This window comes from Neolamprologus multifasciatus, chromosome 1, assembly GCF_963576455.1.
Source record: "Neolamprologus multifasciatus chromosome 1, fNeoMul1.2, whole genome shotgun sequence".
Classification (NCBI taxonomy): Eukaryota; Metazoa; Chordata; class Actinopteri; order Cichliformes; family Cichlidae; genus Neolamprologus; species Neolamprologus multifasciatus.
In genome coordinates this window covers 22,580,249-22,594,596 of record NC_140439.1, presented here as the reverse complement: position 1 = coordinate 22,594,596, position 14,348 = coordinate 22,580,249, and the positions used below count along the sequence as shown (strand labels likewise).

General features: G+C 39.9%; 1 protein-coding gene across 1 annotated transcript in view; it reads right to left on the bottom strand.

Annotated features, from left to right (window-relative positions):
- The window catches only part of LOC146525744 (uncharacterized), a 42,624-nt gene that overhangs the window by 2,853 nt on the left and 25,423 nt on the right, over window positions 1-14,348 (bottom strand). The window contains exons 3-5 of the mRNA XM_085167762.1: window positions 10,311-10,361; window positions 2,112-2,281; window positions 553-666 (exon numbers count right to left, since the gene is read on the bottom strand). Of these exons, the coding sequence (XP_085023888.1) occupies window positions 553-666; window positions 2,112-2,281; window positions 10,311-10,361 (335 nt within the window). The remainder of the gene's footprint in view (window positions 1-552; window positions 667-2,111; window positions 2,282-10,310; window positions 10,362-14,348) is intronic.

Sequence of the window (14,348 nt, the reverse complement as noted above, 5' to 3'; positions counted from 1 at the left end):
TAAGGAGGACAATAGAGCTTTGTCCTTTATTGCCCGAGACGTTTTTTCGTAGCCAGCTGCAGTGACCTGGAGATGTCCACATGAGGGCAGCAACACCACTTCCTTCTGTGTGTAGCGATCGGCTGCCGTTCACAGTACTTGATTATTTGCGTTTGCAGAAGTCTCATCAGTCAGTTACTTCAACCACGCTGTTTGTTCAGCATGTTCCATAATTTGATCCCAACCATAAATCTATACACTTCACCCCCGACAGCCTATATCTGCCTGGATTCAACTTTTTAAAAAATCCTGACTGGGGGAAAATAATTGATTTGTCAGGTAAAATAAGAGTGGCTCCATCCATGCATTGCATTCCCATCCCCCAGTTTCCCTGCAGTACAGATCCTGAATCGTTTTGATAGGGGTTGTGACTGGAGGAGCTAATCAAGCAGGAATCTGAACGTGGCATATTGCCGGAGTCCTCCTTAAAATGATTCTGATGTGCAAATAGATTATCTATCATTCGATCTCACAGCCACCCGACTCCACTGTCTTTCTGAATGAGTGTCTCACCTTTGTGGTCATTCCTCTGTGTGTCCATCCTGTCAAGACTGTCAAGCAGCCCATCGATCTGTGTCTTTATCAGAGTCAGCTCCTTTTTAATCACCTGCAACTCCTCCATCCCCACTGCAAGGACAGAGAGAGCGAGAAAATGTAAGCGACATTAGGAAATTACACGACCTGGAAACACCATTAGAAAGAATTCTGAATGTATTTCAGCTAGTGTGAGACCTCTTTGAGGACACTGGAGCAATATACAGTTAGGTCCATAAATATTTAGATGCATATATACATGTAATTTTGTCCCTGTACATCACCACAGTAAATTTTAAATGAATTAAGATGTGATTGAGATGCAGACCATCAGGTTTAATTCAAAGGGTTTTGACAAAGCATTGCAACAACTGTTAAGCCGTGGAAGAAAATCCATTTCATTTTGATCAATGGAGTCAAGAACCCATGGACATCATCAAATGCTGCATTTCCTCCCTTGACATGCTCTGTAAGGACTTTATGCAGCCGCTTTCAGTTGCTGCTTATGTTTGGGTCTCTCCATTCAGTTTTATCTTCAGTAACGGAAAAGGATGCTCTGTATTGTTGAAATCAGGTGACTAACCCAGCCATTGAAGAATATCCAATTTCTTTGCCTTTTAAGACTCTTGAGTTCTTTTTGCAGTATGCTTTAGTTCATTTTCCACTTGGACTGTGAGGCTCTGATCAGTTTTACAGTACTTGGCTGAATCTGAGCACCTGCACACTTCAGCATTCTTTGCTACTTCTATCAGCAGTCACATCATCAAAAAGCAATCGTGATCCGGTTCCACAGCCATACATGCTGTATGCCATGCCGTAAAGTCGTACTGGACATACATGCAGTATGCTTCAGATCATGAAATGTTCCCTTTCTCCTCTGTACTTTTCTATTCCCATCATTCCGGTACAAGTTAATCATGGTTTATTCTGCCCAAAGAATTTCTGGACTGATGATAAAGACTTTTATTCTGCTTCTGAATCTACTGTTTGGTTCACTTCTATCAACATCTGTTTTGACCTCATACTGAGAGTCCCTGTGAACAACTACCAAATTCAAGTTCAATACTTGGAAACAACTCTATATCTTTCATCTCCTTGTCATGGAAAAACGAGGGAACGGGCCGTGAAACTGCTTGTCAGTCAACTGTCTAATTAACTCTGGGATAATGGAGGACTAGAAATTTCTGCAATTTCTAAACAATTAATGCAATGATTTTTTTCAACCCCTTGAATTAAAGCTGAAAGTCTGCACTTCAATTATTTGGTTGATTTTAGAGTTCACTGTGGTGGTGTAGAGAGACAAAACTACAAAACTGCCAGTGTAAAATGCATGGTTTCTTTTTTATTAAATACATTTATTAAGCATGTAAGTTTAAATGCATAGAACTTTACTACCATTTTAGGCAAACAATGGGAACCTACATTATCCAACTTGTCTAATTTAAGATGTAAAATAAAGCCATTTATTTTTTTAAATTTGTTTGTTAGTTTTTTCCACAACAATCAAATCTCAGTGACATCCCATTCACATTGCTCACACTTGGCTGTGGCTGAACTAGTAGAGTGGGCTCTGGAGCTTTTGGAGTGGGTTCTGTCTCGGCTGCGTCTGTGCCCAGAGGAGTAGGAGGAGGAACGGGATCGCTTGGCAAGACTGGGTCCCAGGGGTAAGGGAGAAAAGGAAGCTGGCACACGCTGGTAGTCATACACCCTGTAGATTAGGTAGACACATTTTTAACAAAAAATATTGTTAAATGACTGTTTTCATGCAGCAACTTGTGTTTTTGTGCTATAGCTGTGTCTGTGTGATTTTGTGCTTGTGTCTGAAATGATAACCAGAGGCTGGAAACAATGCATTTTGTCACACATAGGTGAAAATGACTGAAATTAGAAGCTGTATGCAGATTATTGTTCCGCAGATCATTTGAGCTGTTCACAGCCTCCGTACAGAGTACACAGATTTTAGATCTACCGTTTCAGGCAACAGGTGGTGATGACGTTTCATGCTCATGAGGCCACTTTAACTTTCACTCAGATGGCAGATTGATGCAGGGCACACTGCAATGCTCAAAACTGGGACTAGTTTGCTTGTATTTTATTTTGAAATATTCTCTTGCACAGCTGAATGTATATTGTATGTTTTCTAAGTTCATAAAAGTATCAAATTCAAATCAGCATTCATACCTAAACTTAGATGTTATGCTGGAACTACAAAAAAATGTAATCATATTTAAACAAAGTGAAAAGAGATGCAAATTAAAGCAGTTGTCCAGCCGTCATAAATAAATATGGGTGGGTCTATTCTATGTTCCTTTGACTTGTATTTTCTATTTATCAAATGCAAGAGAGTGAAACTGTCTCACTCTCACTATTGCCTCCTCCCTGTGGACAGCTCCATGTCTCTATCTGTCACTGAATGTAATTGGTTCTGTCAGGGCCAATCAATAGCTCCCCGGCAGGCTAGTAGTGCTGGTGACAGGGGGTGTATCACTGTCAACCTCTATAGTGGTTACAAAAAATGACACTGTGTGTTTGTGCATGGGTGTTTCAAAAATAGAAATAATGATCTGACTGAAGAATGCAATGGCCTCGACACTCACTGACCCAGTGACCAGGTGAAGCTACAGGATCCAAACCAACCAATCATCACTTGGCAAACCTGTAGAAAGTGTGGGTACAGTGCATCCAGAAAGTATTCATACTGCTTCACTTGTTCCATACTTCTACACAATGACATTGTGAAAAATGTTGGCTTGAAATTCCTGCAGATTTGTTGAAAATAAAAAGTAAAAGTTTAGCATTTACATTGGTATTCTTTATTGAAGCACCTATGCTAGCAATTACAGCCTCAAGTCTTTTTGAGTATGATGCTACGAGCTTGGCAAACCTATTTTTGAGCAGTTTCTCCCCCTTTTCTTTGTAGAACCTCTCAAGATCCCTCAGGTTGGATAGGGAACATCCTGCACAGCCTAGGGATTTTCAGTCAGGTTTAAGTCTGGACTATGGCTGGGTCAAGAAAATTCACAGTCGTTGTCCTTTTCGAAGCTGAACCTTTGCTCCAGTCCAAGGTTCATAGCGCTCTCGAGGAGGTTATCATCAAGGATCTCTCTGTACATTGCTCCGTTTATTCTTACAGTTCCTGCTGCCAAAAAACATCCCTAGAATAATATGATGCTGCCACCACCATGCTTCACTGTAGCACGGTGTAGCACTGGTATTGTGTCATGTGCCTTGAAGAACATCATCTCCTCCTCCATCCCAGTCACCATAGTGAAGTTTGCTGATGACACAGTGGTGTTGGGCGCCATCTCCAACAATGATGAGGCGGGTTGGCAAGACCAAGGAGCTGGTGGTGGACTTCAGAAGGAGTCAGCACAGAGACTACAAGCCACTATCATCAATAGAGCTCCAGTGGAGAGGGTGCAGTCCTTCAAGTATCTTGGTGTTCACATCTCCTCAGACCTGACATGGTCTGCTCACATTCAGGTCCAGACCAAAAGACTAGGCAGCGCCTGTATCACTGCCGACAACTGAGGAAGTTCAGGGTGTCGCCAGTGATCCTCGGGACTTTCTATACAGGTGCTGTAGAGAGCATCCTCACACAGAACATCACATCCTGGTTTGGGAACAGCCGTCTTAATGACCAAATAGCTCTTCAGAGGGTGATCTGTACAGCATAACGCTGCTGGAGGATTGCTCCCCCCCCCACCCCCTTCAGGACACCTACACCAGGATATGCTGGACTAGAGCAGCGCAGGTACTGAAGGACCCATCCCAACCTGGCAACAAACTGTTCCAACTTCTGCAATCCAGCAGAAGGTTCCGCACTATCAGGGTAAGGACAGAGAGACTCAGGAGGAGCTTCTATCCCCAAGCCATCCGTGCCCTAAACTGATTGGCCACTCTACCATACAGGTCTGATGGTGGAGTGCTACAGAAATGGTTCTCCTTTTTCTCCTCTCTCCACAGAGCAATGTTCAAACTCTGTCAGAGTGTCCATCAGGTTTTTGGTCACCTGCCTCACGAAGGACCTTCCACAATCACTCATACTGGTCGGGGAGCCAAATCTAGGAAGAGCCCTGGTGTTTTAAACTTCTTCCATTTACAGATGACCGGATAACAGGACCTTCAGTGCTGGAGAAATGTTACTGTACCATTCCCCAGATCTGTGACTTGATAAAATCCTGTCTCGAAGGTCTGCAGAGAATTACTTGGACTTACTGGGTTGGTTTGAGGTCTGACATGCACTGTCAACTACGGGACTTTATACATACAAATGTGTGCCTTTCCAAATCATGTCCAGTCAACTGAATTTACCACAATCAAGTTGTAGAAAAATCTGATAGATCATCAGTGAAAACAGGATGTACCTGAGTTCATTTTGAGTGTTATGGCAAATGACGAATACACGCACATGCTGTATGTTTGTTTCTTTTAAAATAAATTTGCAAGAATTTCAATCACTTTGTTATTATGGTCCATTTTTTTCAAATCAAGCATAACGAGACAGGGGAAGCAAAACGAGGGACTGTCAAAAATAAAACAGGAAGTAGCACGCAAACCAAGATTCAAACAAGGACACACAGGATTGACACGAAGATGGGGATAGACAAACATGGAAACACATGACAGACTGGGGGAGACAAAGGAGAAAACAAAGGGAGAAGAACATGGAGACAGCACAGAGACAGGGATGAGAGGGAGAGAGAGGGCAAGAGACATGACTGACAGGAGGGGAAGCCAAACAACAAAACAGAAATACCAGACCAAAGAAGCGGGAACATAAACTGATAATCCTAAATTAACTTAAAACTAAACTAGAGACCTCTAATAATATAGCAGGAAAATTACCAGGGATTACCAAACGCTACCATTTGTAGTCACATGAACTAAACAAGAAAACCCGGCCTAATAAAATCCAGAAAAAAGGTTCACTTCTCAAAATCAAAAAATGAATTCACAAAACAGAGAACACTGGCTCAACGATCCGGTACCATGACACTACTATAATAGTGTCAGTGACTTAAAAAAATAACGTGTTAGATATTTCAGGATAAAAGACAGTCTGAAAACAAATGAAAATATTTCTGCAAAGCCTGCGAGTGAAGTGTTCCTCTGTTGTATATAACAAGCCAACAACAGGAAGAGAAGCTGTCATCTGCAAGGACTTTGATTTTGGATTTTGGATGGCAATTTAGATTTACTGATTGAGCCGTTAGGCATTCAGTCAGACACAGCCTGGCTTCCTGAAGAGTTTTCTATATTGTTTCCTGATCTATCATATTATGTGAAGCCTGTCTACTTGATATAGTGATTTCTGAACAGACTGTGTTCTTAGCACATCCACAATACACACTCAGACACATATGCATCACAATGTCACATAAGTATGAAGTGTATTAGGCCACCGCAAGTGTGTGAGATTAGAGGCTTTGAGCATTGTCCGTGCGGGGAGACACTGAAACCAAAGACTTAAGGGAGTTTAAAGTCTTTTAGAGCTGTGTGCAGGGGCAGATAGACAATGTGTTGTTACACCGGCTTTGAAGTGTCATCTCAGAGAATAGAAGCTCAGACAATGAGAGACGGTAGAGGAGTGAGGATTACAGAAAAGTGTGTGAGTGTGTGTGAGAGTGTTTGTCTCCATGGATTAGACCCCACATGGAAAGCAGCTTTGTCAGCCTGAGCTGTTATCTGTGTTGAAAGACACTTTACTGTTGTTTTTGCTCAAGAGGACAGCGGGCAAAAACAGTCATTTCTCCCTTTCCCACATATTGACGTACACAAACAACAAACACAGATGCAAACGTGCATGCACGTGTACACACGCATAGCTCCCACTCACTCAAACCCAGAGGAATACACGCACATGCACTCAAACACGCACAGCTGTCAAAAGTGCAAGCCAACAGTGTGCGGAATAATCACGCACTGTGTTAAAAACAAATTGAAAATCAGCAGTGAGTGTTCCCCCCTGAACAAAGACGAAAAAATGCGACGCGAGGAAAACCACATGAAAATATGAAACAATGAAAAAAAAATGTCAGGTAACACTCAACTCAGCAATAATACTCAACTAGGTGCGAGAGAAGCTACAGGATGAGGTGTTATTCTCCTGTGCATGTGTGTGTTTCAGCAAGTTGACTGCCTTCTTTTATTCAGATATGCTTAGCGGAGCAATTATAAGTGAAGCCTGAGGGGGAGGTAGGTTGGTCCCAGAGCAGTTTCAGTGCCGCTACCCTAAATGAAGCTCAGCTAACTACACCATCTACCTAAGCGCTGCGCTCACGCTACAAATGCACGCTGTCCAAAAGACAGATTTTGGTGTTTATAAGATGTCACTTAATTTAAGAGTATGGCTGTTGTCAACCTTTTTCAGAAACTAGTATCAAGTGCAAATTTAAAAGAGAAAACTTAAATAAAACCTGTCACATTTCCACAAAAAGAGCTGTCATGTTTGACACTTTTTTCTACAACCAATTTAAAGTGAAGCATTATGGCACCTTTTCAGTCATCTCCCAGTACAAGTTGTTTCTTAAGACCTCATTTTAGTTGAAAGTGAAGGCGTGAGCGAAATCAAATCAGTTATTCATTTTCCTGCTTAATAAGGCCTGGAGATTTGAAATCAGCAACTTGAAAGCAGAAACTTGAATAAATAAGAGGAGAAACAAAAAAAATATGGGCACAAGGGGCCACTAAAAGACTTTTTTGAGTATAAAAAGGATATTAATATTATGCTAGAACTGTCACAGTCACTTCATCTTGGTGACTGTTTTCGAGGAATGGTTTTCATTCCTGTAAAATGGATCTAAAACTTTAAAACAATGAGCTCAGCAGTTCTGTTAAACTGGTTTTGGCCAAACACTTTACAAAGACACAGCCAGGGGCAATCGTGGCTCAAGAGTTGGGTGTTCGTCTTGTAATCGGAAGGTTGTCGGTTCGAGCCCCGGCTCGGACAGTCTCGGTCGTTGTGTCCTTGGGCAAGACACTTCACCTACTGCCTACTGGTGTTGGCCAGAGGGGCCGATGGCGCAATATGGCAGCCTCGCCTCTGTCAGTCTGCCCCAGGGCAGCTGTGGCTACAACTGTAGCTTGCCTTCCCCAGTGTATGAATGTGAGAGTGAATGAATAGTGGAATTGTAAAGCGCTTTGAGGGGTCCCGAAAAGCGCTATATAAATGCAATCCATTATTATTATTATCATTACAACAGACAAGGAGTTTATAATCTCACTGGGATATTCAAGAAAAGATTAAGATACAATATACAGTACTGAGTAAAAGTATTAAAGCATGTGGCATTTCTTATTACATGTTATTATATTATATTATATTTTTCTTCCTAGGAGAGGGATTTTCTTGCAGTTTTCAGTGACCTGAGTATTTTTGTTACTAACAGCCTGTTGCAAAAACACATAATTTGTTTCACTTTCCTCAGGTAAATATATGAAATATTCCAAAGATAACACAGTTTGATGTCATTAAACAGTTTTTTGCAACAAGGTCTAAAGCAGATGAACAGTATCTGGGGTCGTGTTCTTAAGAAATAACAAAAAATCCCGCAAAGACCTCGCACAAGAGAGATGCATCTAGTCCTTCAGTGAATCCATCTACTGTTTGCTGAAGCTTCATCAGAAATGGCCTCAATAGATAGGTTGCTGTCAAGAAGCCATTCATCACTCAATATTCAAATCATTATCAATATGTATGTGAGAAAAGGTCAGTGACTGTCTACAGCCATCTGTTAAACACGGTGGAGGCTTCATCACGGTTTGGTGTTGCATTTCAGTCAGTGGTGTTGGGCAGTGTTGGGGGTATCATCAGATTTTGAAAGAAATGACTGAAAGATTAATAGGCTCTGTTTTGAGTTTTGTTCAAAAAAGAATGACTTCATATAGGGAAAAATATATATCACATAAGCAGGACACCTTAAACTAGCTTTTTAATTAAGCAGCAGAGCAGCAGGCAGAACAAAATCAGGGCTGTATCAAATATACAGTTGAAACCAGATATTTACATACTCTTCAGATAAAAATAGATACACTTTTATAATTGTAACATCAAATCAGACTAAATGTTTATTTTTTTAGGTTGATAAATATAAAACACATATTTGTTAACTTTAAGAGTAAAGAAACTATCTGTATTTCTTAATTGCAAATGGTTTTGGTTGACATCTCTTGATTTTCCCATTTCAAAGAAACAGGCTCTGTGTTTTTGCTTATATGCATCCACAGCTGTGCCACCAATTTACTCACATGTACTCTACTAACCTATCAGAAGCTTCTTCAGCTCAGAATGGAATCGTCTTCTTATTAGTTTTCTTATTAATTAACAATAAACTTAGTGTATACGTACTCCTAAATTTGATGAAAGTAATAAAAAATAGACAGCTCTGTCTCTCTTTATTCTGACATTTAACTAATTCAAAAGATATTTCAATATTTATTTAACCAAAACAAAACAAGTTTACTCTAAATTGATGTTGTACAGTAAAAAGTTGTTTTTGTGTTTTCATTAAAGTGTATGTAAATATCTGTGAATATACTGCTGTGTATTGAAATTCCTCTTGTTTTGCATAGAAATATACTGAACAACATACAAAGCATAATATATAAAATAACATCTACCAGAGTTTTTTCTTTGAAAGAAGCCCCTTATGTCCATTCTTGTATATCAGTACATTACTGAAACCGATTTATTTAGCCGTGGAGGGTAACAACTGAAAATATGAAATAAACACACATGTAAGCTAGGACTGAAAAAACAGCATTGTTGTTGTTTGGTTTTTCATTTCGCCATTTGTTGATTCATAATCAACGTAATAATTCACGTAATTCACGTTAACTGATCAGTTTGACCTCAATCATTCGTGATACACCTTCATATTTACATTATTTCTACAGTACGAATGATTTGCTTTGGTACCTGGTCAAACTTCAGTTCTCCTTTGTCTGCCTGGCTCCATTTCTCCAACCGCGCACTCGCAGGCAGCAGCTCCCACCGCCCCCTCGCTCAGTTTCTTAGTGTCTGAGCTCGGATCATACCAATATTAGGGGGGATTTACGCACAGTCGTAAATTCCCACAGTGTGCACTATGTGCTTCGAATATTGTGTGTAGTTTTTGTTTTATACAGTTGTCAGCCAGGCATCTAACTATGAAAAAATTACACTTCAAAAGACCCCCGGCTTCTGAAAAAACAACCCGGGCTTAAGCCCAGTAAAGCCACCCCCCCACCCCCACCCCCCCCACCACCCTCCGCTCCGCCACTGCTTCAAAGCCTGGAGAACTATTCATGAACACTACTTAAAGAAATTAAACTAAAGTTTGACTTAGAGTGTTCAGGCTGTGTTGAAGAATACTGAAACATACAAACATTGCAGTTTATGTTTGCATGTTAGAATAAATCACTCTTGATTTAGAATGCACATCAAAACCCACCGTTTTAGTGTCTGTAAATAGTATTGGATGTGTGTGTGTGTGTGTGTGCGTGCGTGTGTGTATGTGTGTGTGTGTGTGTGTGTGTGTGTGTGTGCGCGCGACTAGTGAGGTTGTGTAGTAAATGGGTACACTGTAAGCAAAGACAGAATGACTGACAGCTGTGTGGGAGACAGCAAAAGGGAGCAGACACTACCAGCGGCTGTCAGGATGACGAATCCACTTTAGCCTCTGCCTTTAGCCGCCTGTGACACACAGACAAGCAGTAAGGTGTATAGGCTGCCATGCATAGCTTTCTGGCAGTACCTGTCATAGTAGTCCTCGTGATAGCTGTCATACTCCAGGTCGAACTCAGATCTGCAGGAGAGGTGGAGAAAAAGTCAGAGGAGAGATGAGGTGAATGGTCAAGAATTTGTCAAAACTACATGATGGGCTTTTACCAAAGCTATCACATTTTTCACATAACTGACAGCATGCTTGGTTGGTGTGTCAGTCTGTAAATGTAAGTCTTAACAGAGTTATACAGTACAAACACTTCATCTGGAAAGAATACAATGTTCATGATCTCCAGCCAGCCAGAAAAAAACCCATCAAATTTGCTCTGCTGCATCATCCAAGGTGGATAATCCATAGAAATTGGATCGTGCTCCAACTGTACCACCCACTGAACACCTCTATGTGTAAGCTTGGTGAGGTAAGCAGTGATGCATATGTGTCAGAATGAGAGAGAGAGAGAGGAGAGAGAGAATCAGAGGCAGGTGAGTGATGTGACTGGAGTGAATGGTCCGTACCTGCGGAAAAGAGCAGAGGAAGTGGAGGGGGGGAAAGTGACACTAAGCCACTGCAATTTCACATTCTAGTGTGTCAGACCTCAGCATTCCTCCCTAATCCCTTCACAGAGTCACTAATAATCCCTCCATGTTGCTCATCCTCCCTCTGTCTCATTGTGTCTCTCACTGACTCACTCTGTGTCTGTCTGTCTGTCATTTGTTTATTTATTTGTCATGTTTTCTCTCTATTTAAAATGACCTGTCTCTCTATTTGTCTCTTAGTCAGCCTTATGGTTCAATTCAATTCAATTCAAATCAAATCAATTCAATTCATTTAGCGCCAAATCACAAAAGTTGAAAGGTAAATGCCCTACAAGAATATCATTAGTATTATTAACTAATTTATTTTATTTTAATTTGCTCTGCAAGATTTATTCCCAATATCACATCTATAAATATAGTCTCTTAGCTACTAATGTCATGGCCGTAGAGTTTTTAATTTTTGACGTGATTTTGGAGATGAGATTTGTGTTTGATTTCTATTCTTTGTTTCTTTTGAAACAAAAAATAACTCCTATATATTTAAACAATTGTGTAAGACTTGCATTTCAAATTGTCCTTGCATTGCATTTCTGTGAGTTATGTTTCTCTTTAATATTTAACATTCTATTCATACAGTTTTCAAGTGTTATTTTTCATGAGTTGTATGGATTCATAATGATCTCCATTTATATTTTATTTTTTTTAAAGTCCTGTTTTTAGTTAGAGGTAACTTTGAAGTTTGTATTTAGTTAGTTCCGTTTTGTGTTTCCAATCTGTTCCTTTAGTCTTGTCTCTGTGTTTATCTCTTTGAATGTTCTCCTGCCTTCTTCTGTCTTCCGAGTCAAGTTAATCTTGTTTTCCTGCTTATCTCACTCATTTACTTCCTGTTTTATTTTGGTAGTAGTTTGATCTTCTGTATCTTGTCTAATTTTGTTTCTCCTGCTTGTCGTCTTGATTGTTTTCTTGATTGCTTGATTGAGCTGTGTGTGGGTTTCCACCTCTTTCCTCCATCCTCATTATCTGTTCTATACATTGTTTCAGTCTTCCCTTGTCCTTTGTTGTGTCGTCTGTGTAATTGTGTATTCCTTAGATCTGTAAAACCAGAATTCCCAACATTTCATACGTTGTGTTCTTTGGATCTTGGACTTTCAAATTCTCTAAACTAATCAGCATAAAAAGCTCACCTTATGTTCTACACCTGTGTCTTGCATCCTGCCGTTGGTTATGCAATATAAATCTACAATACATGCAGCTGAATATGACTAACTAATTACTAATAACTAATTACTCCACTGTGATGACTACAGTGTGTACGGTAGATCAGAGCCCTTTTGCTAGAAATAACATGCTGTTGCAGCCAAAACCTACACTGTATGAAAACCAAGGCTGTGATGCTGCTAGCCACAAACCCAAAACAATGAGCTGAGAGAGAATAAACCAAGTGTAAAAAGTTCTTTAGAGCTTAGCTGATTTATATTTCCGCATGGGTTTGACACCAAGATGGGTTTCTCTTATGTACCAGGAGTTTTGTGGTCCATTGTTAATATAAGAATACTCTTTATTGAAATGGGTGCAAGAAAACGTGGTGCATATGAAGATGGGGTATGAAATTGTATTAATTCATTCATTTTTGTTGTTGACTTGTGCCATTTATGTATACCTTCGATTCGTATATCACATTTTTTCAGGAGACGTCACCAAAACCAAAGTCCCTGCCATCTGCCTATCTGTCGCTCACGGGTGGCTGTGGTTCTCTTGTTATGCAGCTAATCTCGAAGAGGAGGTGTTTTTGTGTGTAAGGAGAAACATCAGGGGACTAAAGTGAGTGCCACACAGTCAGAATTACATACAAAGCAAGACAAACATAATAACGTCCCAGCCTTAGTACTGTGTGTTTGTGTTGATCTGAAGTGTAGGCTTATTTTGGAGTGAACCATAATCACATCTCCTCCAGTATCGCTCTCACGGACTCTTTTCTGTCTCATACCAGCTGGTTTTCTGAGCTCAGGAGACAGGAAACCACAAAATAATTCATAACATGTACTCATGCCTGAGCTGTACACTTGCCAAAAATGCAAAGCGCAATTTCAATCCAATTTAAAGATGGCCTTCTGTTAGCCTATTTGATATGAACAAGGTCTACAAGTTGTTTTAGTTCATTTTCCTAGGTAATGTGTAATTCTCTGACATTTGAAGGTATAAAATTTAGAAAGCAATTCTAGTGAATTTGCCTTTTATCCTTGTAGCAGTTAAGGACACACTGAGGACAGAGGAGGACAAAGGGAAGCAGCAACTCCACAGCTTCTTACCCGAACAGGGCTTTCTGTTCTCCAAGTGAATTCAACTAGATGAGAGAAAATAACAGCTATTCACCATAATCCCCACTGAGGGGGAACTAAGCTGCTGTTCACGTTCTGTTCGTTTCTTTTGCTGTGAGATTCTCTGGCTGTTTGCAAGGCTTTATGGCAAGTATTTCTTATTTGTTAAATCATGTAAATTGCAAATATTGAAGGCCTAATTCAAAATGATTTCTTTGTTTTTGTTGATTAAAGCTTTTATAGTTTCATTTCCACTTGGTCACTTTATTTTGATCAATAAAAATTATTCTTTTGTTGGGTGTTAGCTTGAATTACTGCTATTGTATATACAAAATTCACAGTAACAACCTTACAATGTAAACAGTACGAGTCATACAGAGTGATTAGCTGTCACCTAACCCATAAATGTTGGATAACAAACTCTTTATTTATCTTGTAATAGTGTTTGGCCCATTAAAATCTCACCATACTGCAGTAATGATACACCTAGGTATTTTTTATGTGATTTAGCGAAGATGAATCTGTGACAGGTAAGCACAGCCCATTTAACCTGTAATTACATGCAAAGTGATCAGCCAAGCGCCTCTGCCAGGAGAGAGAGAGGCAGATGGACAGCAGGGTCACTAAAGGCTAATTAATTCTTTTTCATAATTTCTCAAGTGCCAAAGCAATCCATTAGACATGGCTGGCTATAAATCATTTTAGCCTCAACAAGCCTGCCTGGCTGCACGTACGCGTGCGTGTACGTGTGTGCGCGCGTGTGTGAATGTGGAGATCAGGCATCTGTAATCTGTTTCTGTAAACAAAGCATCCCAGGGATTTCCGCCAACATAAACTCCCACCAAAGGCGAAACACCATCACAACTTAACAGATTCAATGGAAATTGTATGTGAGTATATTTTTGTGTATATTGTTTGTGTGTACTGTGTTTAATTACTAGTTATGTAGTTCAATTAATTTAGAACCAAATTAGGCAATTTTTACATTTTACTGACAATCAGTTCTTGACAGTGGTGAGTGACAGTGACAGTGACAGTGAAAAGAAAAACTACAACAACTTTGTCTAAGCCTTAAAAATAAGTCAAACTTCTATTTTACATGAAATTTTATGCTTCGTATTAACAGTTTTGATCACGATCTAGGTGTTAAAACATGTCTATATGTTTAGAATGAATAAAAAAAATGCATATTTGAATGCTTAAGTTTCATTTTA